At 42.5% G+C, this 14,080-nt stretch overlaps 2 protein-coding genes across 4 annotated transcripts in view; one reads left to right on the forward strand and one right to left on the reverse strand.

Moving 5' to 3' along the window:
- insyn1 (inhibitory synaptic factor 1) overlaps positions 1 to 10,897 on the forward strand; it is a 51,736-nt gene extending 40,839 nt beyond the window's left edge. For all 3 annotated transcript variants that reach the window (XM_034102612.2, XM_034102620.2, XM_034102629.2), the window contains exon 3: positions 9,594 to 10,897. In XM_034102612.2, the coding sequence (XP_033958503.1) occupies positions 9,594 to 10,409 (816 nt within the window). In that variant the 3' untranslated portion in view covers positions 10,410 to 10,897. The remainder of the gene's footprint in view (positions 1 to 9,593) is intronic.
- The window catches only part of loxl1 (lysyl oxidase-like 1), a 267,755-nt gene that overhangs the window by 178,994 nt on the left and 74,681 nt on the right, over positions 1 to 14,080 (reverse strand). The window lies entirely within an intron of this gene.

Consider the following 14,080-nt stretch of genomic DNA (forward strand, 5'->3'; position numbering starts at 1 on the left):
AATCTTGAGGGGAATTAGATTGAGGGGAAGTAAGCAAGGGGTGAGGAGAAACTGCAAAACTGCAGGAGCGAACTGCATTAAAACAATATTTGCAAACGTTTTACTTACAAACCAGCATGCAAGGCTATTTTGATAATTGCTGAGACTTCCTAACTGGCATAAACCGCTTTAGGCTCTGGAAGTGCTGCACAGGGGCGGGCTGGAAATCTATTATGACATGTTGAGAAATAAATGACACTTGGATGTGTTTGCATGGCTCCACTAAACATATTTTAGATTTTCCCAGGAAGATAAGCGAAGCCATGCAAGACGTTGAATGCTGCATAATTAAAAAAACAAGCACGGCAAACTTCTCAGTCTTCTCTGGAAATGACTCCTGGAAGAACGGGTGGTGCAGGAACAGATGGAGAGAGGCCACTTGAACACAGCGTAATGAAGCGATACGCAGAAGATTCCCTCGTACAGCGTGCATTTCAAATGAACCCAGTGAGGGTGTCATGTCTCATTTATTTTGGTAACTCACACCTGATGTTTTTTTTACATATGTACATTGCTACAGACAACATATTTTGAGTTGTTTTTAATGTGCTGATAAATATTAAAATATGTAAGAGGGGATACACATTAAAGTGTGATCATTAAAAACATGTTAAAGATGCACGTTTACATAATTTATGTCCATAAGACATGCAAAGGATGGCAACCTCCATCTGTTTACTAGACAGCAAACAGACGTCCTTTCATACAGAAAGCCATCAATGCACATCAAACGAAGCTATTCCTTTTAAGCATCTGTTTTAAGATCAACAGAGTGCTTAGAACATGTGGTAAATAGTTCCCTCCTCATCAGAGGCAATTGTACACACACATGTCAACATTTGCTGATTTTGACCTCAACCTGTGCATTAAACATTAATCAGGTATTCCAGTACTGATGTTCCAGTATATGTGCAATAAGCATTTACAGAGCACAGGCGCTGACTTGGGGAAAAAGAAACAGCTACCACACCGGCAATAAATAAATCACGATACCAGGAGGTGGTGAATATTACAGAGAAGGACTCTTGTAATGATAGTGGACCGTATAGAATCTATTTCCCAAAGCACTACTCCGCCTGAGAAGAGGCTCTTCTGAGATTTTTTACATTACTGACCATCACTCAGTGTAAGATTATCCTTGTCTGTCTTTTCCAGTCACAGAAAAGGCTTCAAGTGCCCTCTTTCACTCTGACCCTCAATTACCCGGCCCAATCATCTCAGACAGGTGTTGAGGTACAGTAATAAACCCTCGCCTGATGCTGCCTGTCTTTCAAAGCACCTCTGAGAGCTCTGAAATGACTGAACTCGCTGTTGATCAGGTGCAGTGACCACAGTTGACTCGCGGCTGCCGGCTCAGTGTGCAGTGGAAAAGAAAAAGAAAAACAATACCACGTATTGCTCTGCGAGGACTCCGTTACCGTGCTTCTACAGTAGAAAGATCATCATTTTTCTAAAATATTGAAAGAAAATTGTTCGTAGCTATCATTTGTGTGCTTTAAACTCATATGGGAATCATAGAAGGTAATATTCATCCTCATCGTTTTCAGTAGCTTCCACTAGACACCATTCACCGTAAAGAAAGTGAGTTAAGTTGTCAGCTGAGGCATCAAGAGAAGGACTTGAGATTAATTCACACCCGCACTTATATTCACGCTTATAGCATACATTACTGCTTAACTGTGTTGCAAATGGAGTATTTTCAGTCTCAAGGATGGGCCATCGATGCATCATAAACTTTGTAGAGTGTTAGCGTCATAAAGCCAAAAGGGGGATACACAGCGCAACTCCAGAGGTGTATACCAAGCTTCTCATACTATATATTGTAATGGCAGAAAACCTAGGAGGAATGCAAAGTACTTTGCCATCATTTAGTATTGACTAATAAATAAAAATAGGCCTACATTTCAGGCATTGTAAAGAGGCTACAAAACTGTCAGTCAGTCAGTGTGAGGATATCAGTCAGTTTAAACGTGTAGAGTGTGTTTTCCACCCACACAGGTGTTTTCAATTACTCTGGCTGATTAAACTCGTGCACAGGATCATGAAGAGGTGCTGCAGTAAACATGAGCTGGTAATTGCATAGGAAATGAGCACCGGATTAATGATGTTTACTTGTGCAATGTTTGGTAAATGTTCTACTCTTAAATGGCCTGTAACTATATAGTTGCACTATGACGAATACCATGGGATAATCTCAATGAAACATTAGGCACCTCCTATACTGATAATGAGGTATGGGCTGATCCAATGTAAAGTGATTAAAGTAAACTGTTACTTTCCATTTTTGACTAATCAATTTATCCATTTGAAATAAGTTGGGCAGCAAGTCAATGACTGGTTCCTGAAGTGTTCATTCATCCTTTGTGCTAAAGCAATCTGCTCCTCCAATGCACTCCTTCATCACACATTATTTGACTAGAGGTAGAGAGTGTTCATTGTTGCTGCATACTGTACACGGTACTGCATTGAATTTGTGACCTAGAAAGATTTGGTAGAATCCTTTTGAGCTGAGAAGCTTATCAAGCTAAATTAGCCTACATACTGTAGGTATGGGTCAGGCGAACCAGCAGTGGAAGTTTACATAATTAATGCTTTCAAATGCAAAACTGCAGAGAAACAACAGCCACATTTGGGTTATGTTCAGCAACCAGAACATGTGTACAATTCCCTTAAAAATACACACAATGTTGTTTATGCAACTCTCTTAAACACATCTAAAGAAATGTATTTAAAGGACTTTCTGTTTTTGACTGCTCACCAACCAAATAATATATGTAGGTGTCATTGCAAGCTTGTAATATACATATGACAGATCATGTCTTAACTCATTGATTAGATGAAGTCCCTAACTCAAGATTTCAGCCCCCTCTGTTCCTGAGAAACGTTTAACATTAACAACTCCATGAGAACAAAGTTGGCAGATCACACAGCAAACATGATGAGTAATTCAAGGATTAGAGGACTCCTACAGCCCAATTCCCTCCAGGCCGTCTGCCAATAGAGAAGCACGGTCCAGGTACTCGTGAGTTGTACGATGCCACAACTGGTGGATCTGCAGAGAAGCTCATTGACAAAATGTGCCAATGCCATGGGTGTAGGAATATGCAGCAAGATAGAAATGCCTAAAAACATAAAGCACCTCTACAGAAAAAGAAAAGTAAGAAAAATAGCATGTATTCATACAAAACTGTTTCTTTCTACTAAGGGTGCAGCCACACGAGGACGATAACGGAAACAAACCGAAATCGTTATCAAAAAAGTCTTCCGTCCAAACGCAATAGGCACCAGAAACGTGTCAGTCCACACGAGACCGCTCGACCCGCTGGAGACGCTGTAGTACATATGCCGGGCCTCTAAGTGGCGCTGTACTTCCACCACAAAATACACCAAAAGCAGCGAAGAAGACTTCCCGCGCATGCATGGTTGCCTTTCTGTTTATTCTCCGTGCTGGATTTAGCAGCAGAAGTGGGGTTTCGCCGGTCAACATGTCCGTTAAAGTTGAAATCTTCCGAATAAAATTAGAAAAGTGCCGGTCAAAGGTCTTCTTTGTTATTTATTGAGCTTTAAAACAAATGAATAACGACTCTATATAATAATATAACAATAATACACGGAGGACGGAGCCTCTCTTCTCCTCCCCCTCTCCTGACAGCACGTCAGTATCCGTGGTCTCATGCAGCTGGCTGATCCAGTAATGAGTGACCCGACAGTACAAATAAATATTTATAACTAATTTAGGGAGTTTGAGAGGTAACTAAAATAGCTAAGGGTGATGATCTAACTTGAAGTGTGTGTTTTGTTCCACTCATCGCTCCATCACAGCGGGCGGAGCTGCAGGTTATCATGCAGAGCTGCGTGTCTCCTCTCCTGTCCGATTAGACTTCACTCGCATTTACAGTATGTCCATATAGATCAAATCTAGCTGGAAGCTCTTGCTGGGTGCACTGTCCTGCGAGATACCGGGACCTGGCTTGAAACACTGGGGCTATTGCGTCATCGTTATCAGGAAATGATCGTTATAGGATTTAGACACAGAACCGTTTGGCCCCCCAGAGCGTTTCATCCGCAGATCTACCCACCTTGGGACCCATTATCGTTATCTGCATTTCCCTGGGCGAGATGGGCGAGTCCTGATTCACCCAGATCATTAACCCGGATCCTAGAAATGAGCTGGTCGTGACGAGTCTCCCCTCTCCATTAACCCGAGTCCTTTGAGTCCTACACCTGGTGTGACGTACAAATTAAAACTATAAATTGCGTCACTCGCTACTCTCCTTATGACATGTAAAATAACATTATAACGTAGCCCAGTCCATCTGCCTACCCTTTAGCAAGTAGGATATCTTCCAGATATCGTTTGGCTCAGGGGACGCGGATCAGTGAAACTTCCTGCAGACTCGTGGGGACTCAGAGGAGCCGTAACTTACGCTCCTAACCGTAATAGCATAGCAGATCCAGAGATCCATACTCGTCATGTGCACGAGCATAGCTGCGGCCGGGAAGACATTTTACTTAGGGGGTGTGGCCAAAAGTGGGGAGAGATTAAAGTAACATGTTGCAGCCCCTCCTCCAGCTCCCGCGGCTATATCGTGCACGAGTCAACAGCAGACTCAGAGATTCGCAAATCCTGACTCGCTGTGCAAAACACAGCAGACTCGTGCGGACTCAGAGCCGTATAGCAGCAGATCCAGAGATCCAGCAGACCCGTCGTCATGCACGAGTCAACAGCAGACTCAGATTCGCCAAATCGCAAAATAACCCTTTTTTTTGTGATCAACATGTTTTATTAAAGCAAAAGACACTGTGTAGCGGAGGTTAATATAACGTCAGTTTGATATGCTCGTGAAATGCAACACGTTTTCGGTTTCACCGATAGGATTTCTACGGTCTTGGTGATGCCGACTCATACGACTCAAATGACTCGTATGATCCGGATCTCTTCAATGACTGACTCAGAAGACCCTGAGTCCGTAAAAGGATCTGGATTTGCCATCTCTAGTGGCCGAACCGTCTATGATAGAGAACTGTAGCGGATACGACCGTTATCGTCCTCGTGTGGCTGCAGCCTAAATGTGCCGCCTGTAAGACAAGTCAATGCTCTTTAGTTTGGATTTAAAGTTTATGTTTGTTAGATTCAAATCATCATCTTGAGATATTTGCAAAAGATCATCAAGCTCCTGGATGTCGGTTCCCATGTTTGCAGTGGAGATCACTTGATCTTTTGGTGAACATTTGTTTGTATTTACAGTCTGCAACTCATAATACCGCTTTTAAAGTTGGACGGAGAGTGAATAAGGACTTTAATTATAGGAACAGATAATAGTGTGTGTTGTGGATACAACAGTAGTCATTTCATCCAGAAAAGAGCCGACACAACAAGTAATTACAGAGGCTAAAACTAAAATAATTATGTTCTAAAAATCTCAGATTGAAGCTATGTTTTCTCTGCTTTTCTCTGGGCGTTATTGCTAAATGCTAGGCCCGTCACAATAACTACTGTTGTTGGACGATCTATTGACTGTGAAATAACTGCAATAATCAAAAATATTTGTACTGTCATTTTAGGACCATTTTATCACATGGAAGAAATGATAATATTTTAATATTGTATTATATCGGAAAATCTATATTCACAGAGATAGACAGTCATTAGAGTGCCAATAAGATACAATGGCAGTCCAGCTTATTCATGGTTAAGAATGAGTAAGCATAAAGTTCAAACCAACCACATATCAGCTTTAAGTTTAAGTAATAACAAAACCTTAACTTAGCTTGCACCCTTAATCACACCAGAGTTGCAGACTGAAAGTTAAAGGTGACATGTCATGCTTTTCCGGTTATTGCCCGTCCCCTTGTGTGTTATGAAGGTTTTTATGCATGTAAACGGTCTGCAGAGTCAAAACCCTCAAAGTACACCCTGTAGCGAGTAAAACTCTAAAACAGAAAATACCTCCCCAAAACGCCTCGTTGGAGATACGTCACTGTCCATTTGATTCTTCCGGATACATCATGATGTCATGTCGTCCCCGGAAAGAAATGGACCAATCCGTGGAGCCGTTACGTTACGTCCGCGGAGCCGTTACGTTAAGCCCCCGCTGATTGGTCCAAATTGACCAATCCACGAACTTCCTCACTCAGTGCATGCAGCTCTGCTGATCTCTCCTCCCTGGCTGCAGGCTGATAACAGACAGTTGGGATCGCGGCAAAATTCTCTCTGCAGACCCATTCTCACAGCGTTTATCAAACTTTTTCTTACTCAATATCAAGCCACACTTATTGTTTTTACTTCGGCTGTGACTTTGTGTGTGCTCAGGGTGAGTTTGGCTGTGTTTCGCTGTGTATCGCTAAACAAGGAAATCACACCTCCACGGAGCTTAGCGCGATTCACAACGTCCCGACTGGTCCCGACTAATCGGAGCACACTGTGCTCACAGGGAGGGGGGGCAAGAGCTGTGCTGTATGCGGAGCCAATGTGAGTTTGGAAAATTGCACAGTATAAATCTATTATAGTAGACCACAACAATGGAATTATGATCAGTGGAAATGGCCATGACATGTGACCTTTAAAAACGTACAAATGATCAAGGTCCTGTCCAAATCTTGCGTTAAATCGATAACTTTATTATTATGACAAGCCTCCTGAATGGTTTGGGGAAATGTATCATTTACACGCCACAGGAACACTGGGTGCCTGCATTATACAATAGATTGCTGTTGAGAGCAGAACATGCTGATTGAAGGTGCTAAAATGTCAAGTATAGAGGGCTTGATTTTTAGGTGTTGTCAGCAAACCAGTGGGATTTCAGCTGAAGTGCTTTCTATTCATCAAACACTCACCACTGTGGCTGCTGATGATTGAAGCATTGAGGTTAATTTTGACTAACCATGAATGAAATGCTTTTACCGAGTACGTTTCCATGCAGCAGGGGACATTTGGATTGTATTTAGTTAGACTTGGACATTACAATAACACTGGAATTTAAAATATACATCAATGTTAGAGCATAAAAAGCACTGGGTTAAGTGTTTGTGCCATAAAGCTATACGTCTGTGTAGCTTTATCTTATTCATCCTGGTAGCTGCAGTACAACATCAAGGCAATATGAATGAGCCCTTGTACTGAGGTCATACGGCTCTCAGCATTAATCTAAAAGTATGTTTTACTTATTTTCTCTCTTAGGGCTGAAAAAGCCTCCGACACATTTTGACACATCTTCACCGCAACAAACTTATTCCATTTACATTTTTCTTGATTTAACATAAAGCTAATTTAAAACAGCTGCCTTAGCAGAAATAAAAACATTTTAAAAACCGTTAACAAACAATTGAAGATTTATAGGTGGAAAGTATTGTAATGGCAAGCTTTAAATGCAAATACAGATCTATTAGCAGCTGTGACTAAATCTGAGCTTTTGTTAAACTGCCCGTAGGGAACACGGATATTATTTGTAAAGCATCTGGAAATGTGATATAATGCGTAACAAGTAAGCTGTCAGAGAGATTTATTTTAATGGGAGATTTATAATTAATACTTTTGTATTCGTTTTTCATACTTTTGTTAACTTTTGTCATCAAAGGCAGTCTATTTTCATACAATAAGAGTCAAAGTCAAAGTGTGTATGAGATTTGAATTTGTAATGCTTCTTAAAGTACCAACATATGAGTAACTATAATAGCACTATAGGGCGTATACCTCGCAAAAGTCATTGATAGTCCCATTTACTGAATATCGATTTTATTCTTCAATCCTAATTAGTTAATTAGCATCAATTTGCAATGTTAAAACAGACTTATGCCCTAGCCACACGGAGACGAAACGGGTCGTATCCGCTACAGTTCTCTATCATATAGACGGTTTGGCCACACAAGGCCGACAGGGAAGCGCAGATAACGATAACGGGTCCCAAGGTGGGTAGATCTGCGGACGCAACGCTCTGGGGGGCCAAACGGCTCCGTGATTACGCCCTATACGATCATTTTCTGACAACGAAAATACTGACGGACTGTCAGGAGAGCGGGAGAAAAAGAGAGACTCCGTATATTATTATATAGAGTCGTTATTAATTTGTTTTAAAGTTCAATAAATAATAAAGAAGATTTTGTCCGGAAGATTTAAACTTTAACGGACATGTTGACCGGCGCAAAATAATTGTAGCGGAAACTCTGCCGCACGGTTCCCTCGTCCCTTGGAAGAGACGCAGAGGTGGGTGTTTTTCATCTGCTGGTGGACTACCGGAGAGAATTACAGCAGGAGCACACGCTGGCCTCGGGGAGAGAGAAAAAGAGCCAGAGCCCTGGCCCCTGCCTCTAACCATCTCTGCTGCTAAATCCACCGTGGAGAATAAACAGAAGGGCAACCATGCATGCTCGTGAAGACTTCTTCGCTGCTTTTGGTGTATTTTGTGGTGGAAGTACAGCGCCACTTACAGGCCCGGCATATGTACTACAGCGTCTCCAGCGGGTCGAGCGGTCTCGTGTGAACGGACACGTTTCTGGTGCCTATTGCGTGTGGACGGAAGACTTTTTTGATAACGATTTCGGTTTGTTTCCGTTATCGTCCTCGTGTGGCTGCACCCTTAGTAGAAAGAAACAGTTTTGCATGAATACATGCTATTTTTCTTACTTTTCTCGTGGTCTCGTGTGGACTGCACCGTTTCTGGTGCTGATTGCGTGTGGACGGAAGACTTTTTTGATATTGAATTCGGTTCGTTTTCGTTACCGTCTCCGTGTGGCTAGGGTCTTACAAGCCTTGTATTTTATTTCCCAGAGCATTCAAACAACACAGTACTAGCAATTTCCAAGTTCCAATATTACCTGAATGCAGTACAATGCCCTGTATTCTAAAGTGACGAGAGTGAAACTCAAAAAGGACATGGGTTATTTTTTGGCCCATGCTTCACCAAAGTTCATAAAAATCAGGCCAGTAGTTTCTCTGTTATCCAAACCCAGCCGAAAACATTAGCCCCATGGTGAACGTTATAATGAACCCCCTGTGAACATTAACAGAGCCATGTGGAGTTTTCTTGCAAACAAACAAAAGCAATATTTACATTCGCAAACACCTCGTGTGTATCTTTCAGGTCTAAAAAAAGTACCTTCTTCATAAAACATTTTCACGTGATTGTGCACGTGGCACCCATTTATCAGTTGAATAGTGAAAAACATGGACTGACAGACTGAAAAACAGCTCTAAAGATCTAGTACCCCAATGTTGGTGCAAAAAGACCTTTGTTCTGTTTTTATGGGGTTTTCATGTGAAAATTAAACATAATTGCTTATTTTTTGGCCACAAAATGTTTTCACATTACCAAGCAAGGTAAATAACACCAGCAAAACAAATGTCTGTACCTAATGTTGCAAGCCATCCAGAAGTTGATATTTCTGGACCCAAGTGTTGAAAAGCATGACAAACAGACCAATCGTGCCATCAATAGAGCCATGTCGCTAAACATAAATGTATAAGCATCTGGTTCTGAATGTAATCTCTCTCAGAAATGGTTTCTCCACAGTATCTCATCAGTGTTCTCTCCCCCGCTCTCCTTTTTCTGTTGCAGGTGGTGGGTCAGATCGATAAACTAACGTCCGACTTTGACTTTGACCAGGAGCCAGATGACTGGACGGTGGCCACGGCCAGCAGCACGTCCAGCAGTGAGCGAGGACTGGGAGAGGCCTTCCGTCTTGACTTCCTCAATTCTGATGTGCTTTCTGATAGCTGGGAGTTCTGCAGCTACCTGGAGGGTGCTGGCGCCGCTTGCCGCATCCCTGGTGAGCAACCAGGAGATCTGCGAACGGAGATGGGCCGCGGGACCATCCCCACCCAGACGCAGACCCCCACCCCGCCCCCCTCCACTGCCTCGGTCTACTCCCAGATGAACGGCGGCCTGCCCATCCCCAATGGGCCCCGCATTGTTACTCCAGACTCATCCAGCGAGGAGGCGAGCAGCTCCACTCACAGCCACAAGACTTCTCGTAACTCCGGCACAAGAGAAAGGGTGCGCTTCAGTGACAAAATTCTGTACCACGCATTGTGCTGTGATGATGAGGAGGAGGAGCAAGAGGAATTGCAGGAGGACAAGAGTGGCTGTACTACACCAGATAGTGAAGGTGAACCCAGTCTCCTGTCGAGCCCAGTCGGCCCCAAACGTTCTTCCTCTGAGCACTCACTCCTCCATAACTGTCTGGACCCTTCCTATGTTCCCTCGTCAATGAAGGGGACGATGGGAGCTCACACACTACCCAGGAAAGGTCTCTTAAACCCCGGCTGCCGCAAAAAACTGTTACGAAATAGCAGCACACAAACTGTCTCTGACAAGAGCACCCAAACTGTACTGCCCTATATTCCAACCAAACAGAAAACAAAGGACCACTGAGAAAGCCCTACGTTTATCATAAATCTCATGAAGAGGACTGTGCATTATTTAATATTAAATACATAGCTCATAGATTAATACACAAATAAATAAATTACTAAATAAATAAATGATATATGGGAAATCACTCGACTACCTAAAGTTATTCTGAGGCTCAGGGAAAACTCGATGAAATGAAGGAAAGCAGATCACTATGATGACAATTTGGTGGACCAAAAGGTTAGTGCCTGTTCTGATGTTAAAAAAAAAACACTGAATGGATTCCCAATGTGTAATCATATGAAACAATGACAGACATTATAAAAGCAATCATTTTTACAAGAGTATTTAAGTGTTCTAAATTGGAAATGAGGTATGAAGAGGTCCTTTCCCCTCCTCATACAATAGTAGAAGTCACAAAAAAAAGAAAAGGAAATGCTTGTTCCTATTATGTGGATACAAAACGCTGCACATTCTGTACTCTGAATCTGTATAAACATTGTCTTTTTTCATGTTCCAGTTATTTCAAATGTCAAGGGGATTGTTGCTTTCAGTGGGATAATGTATCTAGATGCATATGTCAAGCCTCTTCCTCTCTTTGATGTCAACAAACAAGTTGGAGCGAAACGCCTGAAAACAACACTATTTACCTGCCCTTGTTTTTTTTTATAAATCATCTCAATGTGATCTCTTCTCAGCTTGCTGCAAAAACAAAAGAGTGGCAGGAAGAACAACTGGTATATGAAGTAATTTGAGAATGTGTGGTCAACAGAAGTGGCATTTCCATTTGTTCTCTTCGTCTGTGCCTGAGGGCGACGTCATTAGACCCGGGATCCGAGCTAAATAGAAGTCCACAAAGAAAGTGCTAAAGGGTTTTGTCTCCATTCAGTTGCCCAGTGGGGAATTGAACTCAGCAGAGAAGCATTTTATTCACAGGGCTGACGCCAATAGCCATTCCTGATCAATATGTTAGAGGGAGGTTGCAGTGAGAGGTCTCTCTGCTGTGCTGAAAACCACTCTCCCGGGATCTGTGAACAAAAACTCACAGTCAGACCTATTTACTTACACTGAGTGAAACAAAATTAGATATGTGGCCCGAAAGAACTGACATTTCAAAAAATGTGCGTCCAGCAGCGAGCGCTGACCGTGGAAAGAAAGAGTGTTCCTGTTCCCAAGCAATATTTCACCCCGGGGAAAGGCTTTGTGAGCCTGGTCCCCTTATTATTACTTTCCTCACGTTGCGTTTTCAAGTTTGAAAAGGAAAAAACTGTAAAATGTCATAGTCTTAAAGAGGAAACTCCTTGCTGGCATTTGTGCCTCTGATCGCCTAAGGTGAACTTAACCTTCCGCAGGCAGAAATGCTCAGTCAATTGGATGCATCTACTTCTTAAAATATGCAAAACTGCAAAATACTCTTATCTTTATAGGCCGTAATATAGAGTTTCAACTCATAGTCATATACTTTTTTGTTGTTGAAACTAAAAGACAAAAGTCCATTTATCTTTAAAATATATAACATGTAGATAAATCTGAATCTGAAATGATCAACGCTATATATGGAATTCAACATAGACTAATAAACAATTCATATAAAATTCATGCTACCAAATAAGGAGAATATAAATGCAATGCAAATAGAAATCTAATTTGAACAACTCCTAAACATTTCAACGATGGCTTAAAATACCCTTAGTCACTATTCGACAATTTACGACAGTAATTTTCTGATGCGACCCTGGACCCCCCAGAGCTGGTGCTTCTCTGTTTCCATCATAGCTTGGGACATACCCATCCTTATGAAACTGGCCACAGCAACACAGTAGATGAGGTTTCTCTGGAGAAGCACATCAATAACAGCCCACCTCTTTGTTTGTGTGTTTATGTATAACAGTTATTGCATAGTGCACTGCTGAGGGGAGTTACAGCTGTGCTGTTTAGGCAGCATCAAGTCTCAAGAGCACGATATAAGGGAAGCCGAGTGAGCACTTTTACACCAGGCAGCCTGGTAGGAGTCGTACGAGCATCAATTGGCCTGAAGCTGATGCATGCATAAGAAGTCATTCATTGTTGTTTCCCCTGCTTTTGTAACGTTTTCCCTTTGTCTTGCTCGGGCTCGGTTAATCCCAAGTACCTGTGAAGAAAGAGGCACTGAAGAGGGATCAATGGCTCACTCCCCAAAGCATTGGCTGCCATTTCCCTGCTAGATTGGGGACCAACAGGTCATCGCATCCATTAGCATAAACAAACAAAGCTATGCAGACACACAGGCAAAGCATCAATTACAGGAAAACAAACTACGCCCTTATTATAATGCCTCCGCAAGACATTACAATGTGAGGGGATTTTCTTTTTCCTTTTCCCATCTAAGGATTGTATAAGGCATATCTGCAATGAAATCACCTCTCCAAATATAGAGCAGTTTGGCACTGCCACAGAATACATTATCATTGGGGACAGATTTGAGATATTTGGACAAAACATTAGCAACGTCTCTTTTGCCAACAGGCTCATTATTCATCTCTAATAGGGCAGAGCTTTGTCCTCGGCTCTCTGTAGGACAAGGATGGGCGGCATCCAAAGGTTATGAAAACCTGAGCACACTGATGCCAAATCATCTGCCTACCAGGAAGATCATTTTGTGATGGCACTGCATACCAAACAGATGTTGTGTGTCTGTGTTTGAGTGCACGTGCGTCTGCATTTCCAGTGCCTTTGTGACCGCACATTGTGTCAGGAGATAAGTAATGTTTTTCAGAATTACAAATCGCCTCATGTTTAATTTCATATTTCACTGTCAAAGCAATTAATGGAGATCAATACAAATAGACGCTGCACGTCCCCCCCTGGACGTCATTTGGACGGACTCGTCCATAAAACAAGATTAAACACAATCTATTTTAGAAGCCTGCAAAGTGAGTCATGCCATCTGTGTTTTGACATTGGCAGTGGGCATGTATTAGTTCACATCCCTGATCAATCCTCTAATCACTGCCAGCGGGACACCGTCCATGTTGAGTGACTGACAAATAGTGTAACCACTTTAAAAAGGTGATTATGACACTAAAAAGAGAACCGCACGCCCCCCAGCCCCTTCCATACACACACTTCATATATAATTACCACACTTCACTCTCACTGCCCCTTGCTCCCGTCAGTGAGCAGAGGAAAACAGATGACAGATCTCTGTTTTCTCTGCTGATTGGTAAGGGTCCATGAAGCGGAGAGCTCAATGCAGCCTCACTGATTACTATGGATTGGCTAACGGCCGGGGCTACCTAAGGTTGATTTGTTTCATCTTTGTGCCATTTATATCATGCTGCTCCTCGAACAAACTATTTCCCCCCTCTTTCTCCAAACTGCAACCTCCTTTCACCACACACCTCTTTCAATTCATGGTATCACCGGTTGGCCACTGCAAATCCTCTACTGAGCACACAATGAGTTCTTGTCAGACAATTAAAGTTTTGTGTCATTGAGCAAATCAGCTTAAAGAGCTTCCTGCTCCTGATGAGACAAGGTCCGCATCAGTAGAACGACATGTTGTACTTCAGGTTCACTGGATGGTTGGCACATGGTTACATGGCAGGCAGTGTACCCCATGTAGAGGACACCGCTGTTCTAATGCACACACAGACACCGCTCACAATCGGCCACAGAATCCATAACGCATTTGCAGCCCCGGCCAATCAGAG

The sequence above is a fragment of the Pseudochaenichthys georgianus genome, chromosome 3, assembly GCF_902827115.2.
Source record: "Pseudochaenichthys georgianus chromosome 3, fPseGeo1.2, whole genome shotgun sequence".
NCBI lineage: Eukaryota > Metazoa > Chordata > Actinopteri > Perciformes > Channichthyidae > Pseudochaenichthys > Pseudochaenichthys georgianus.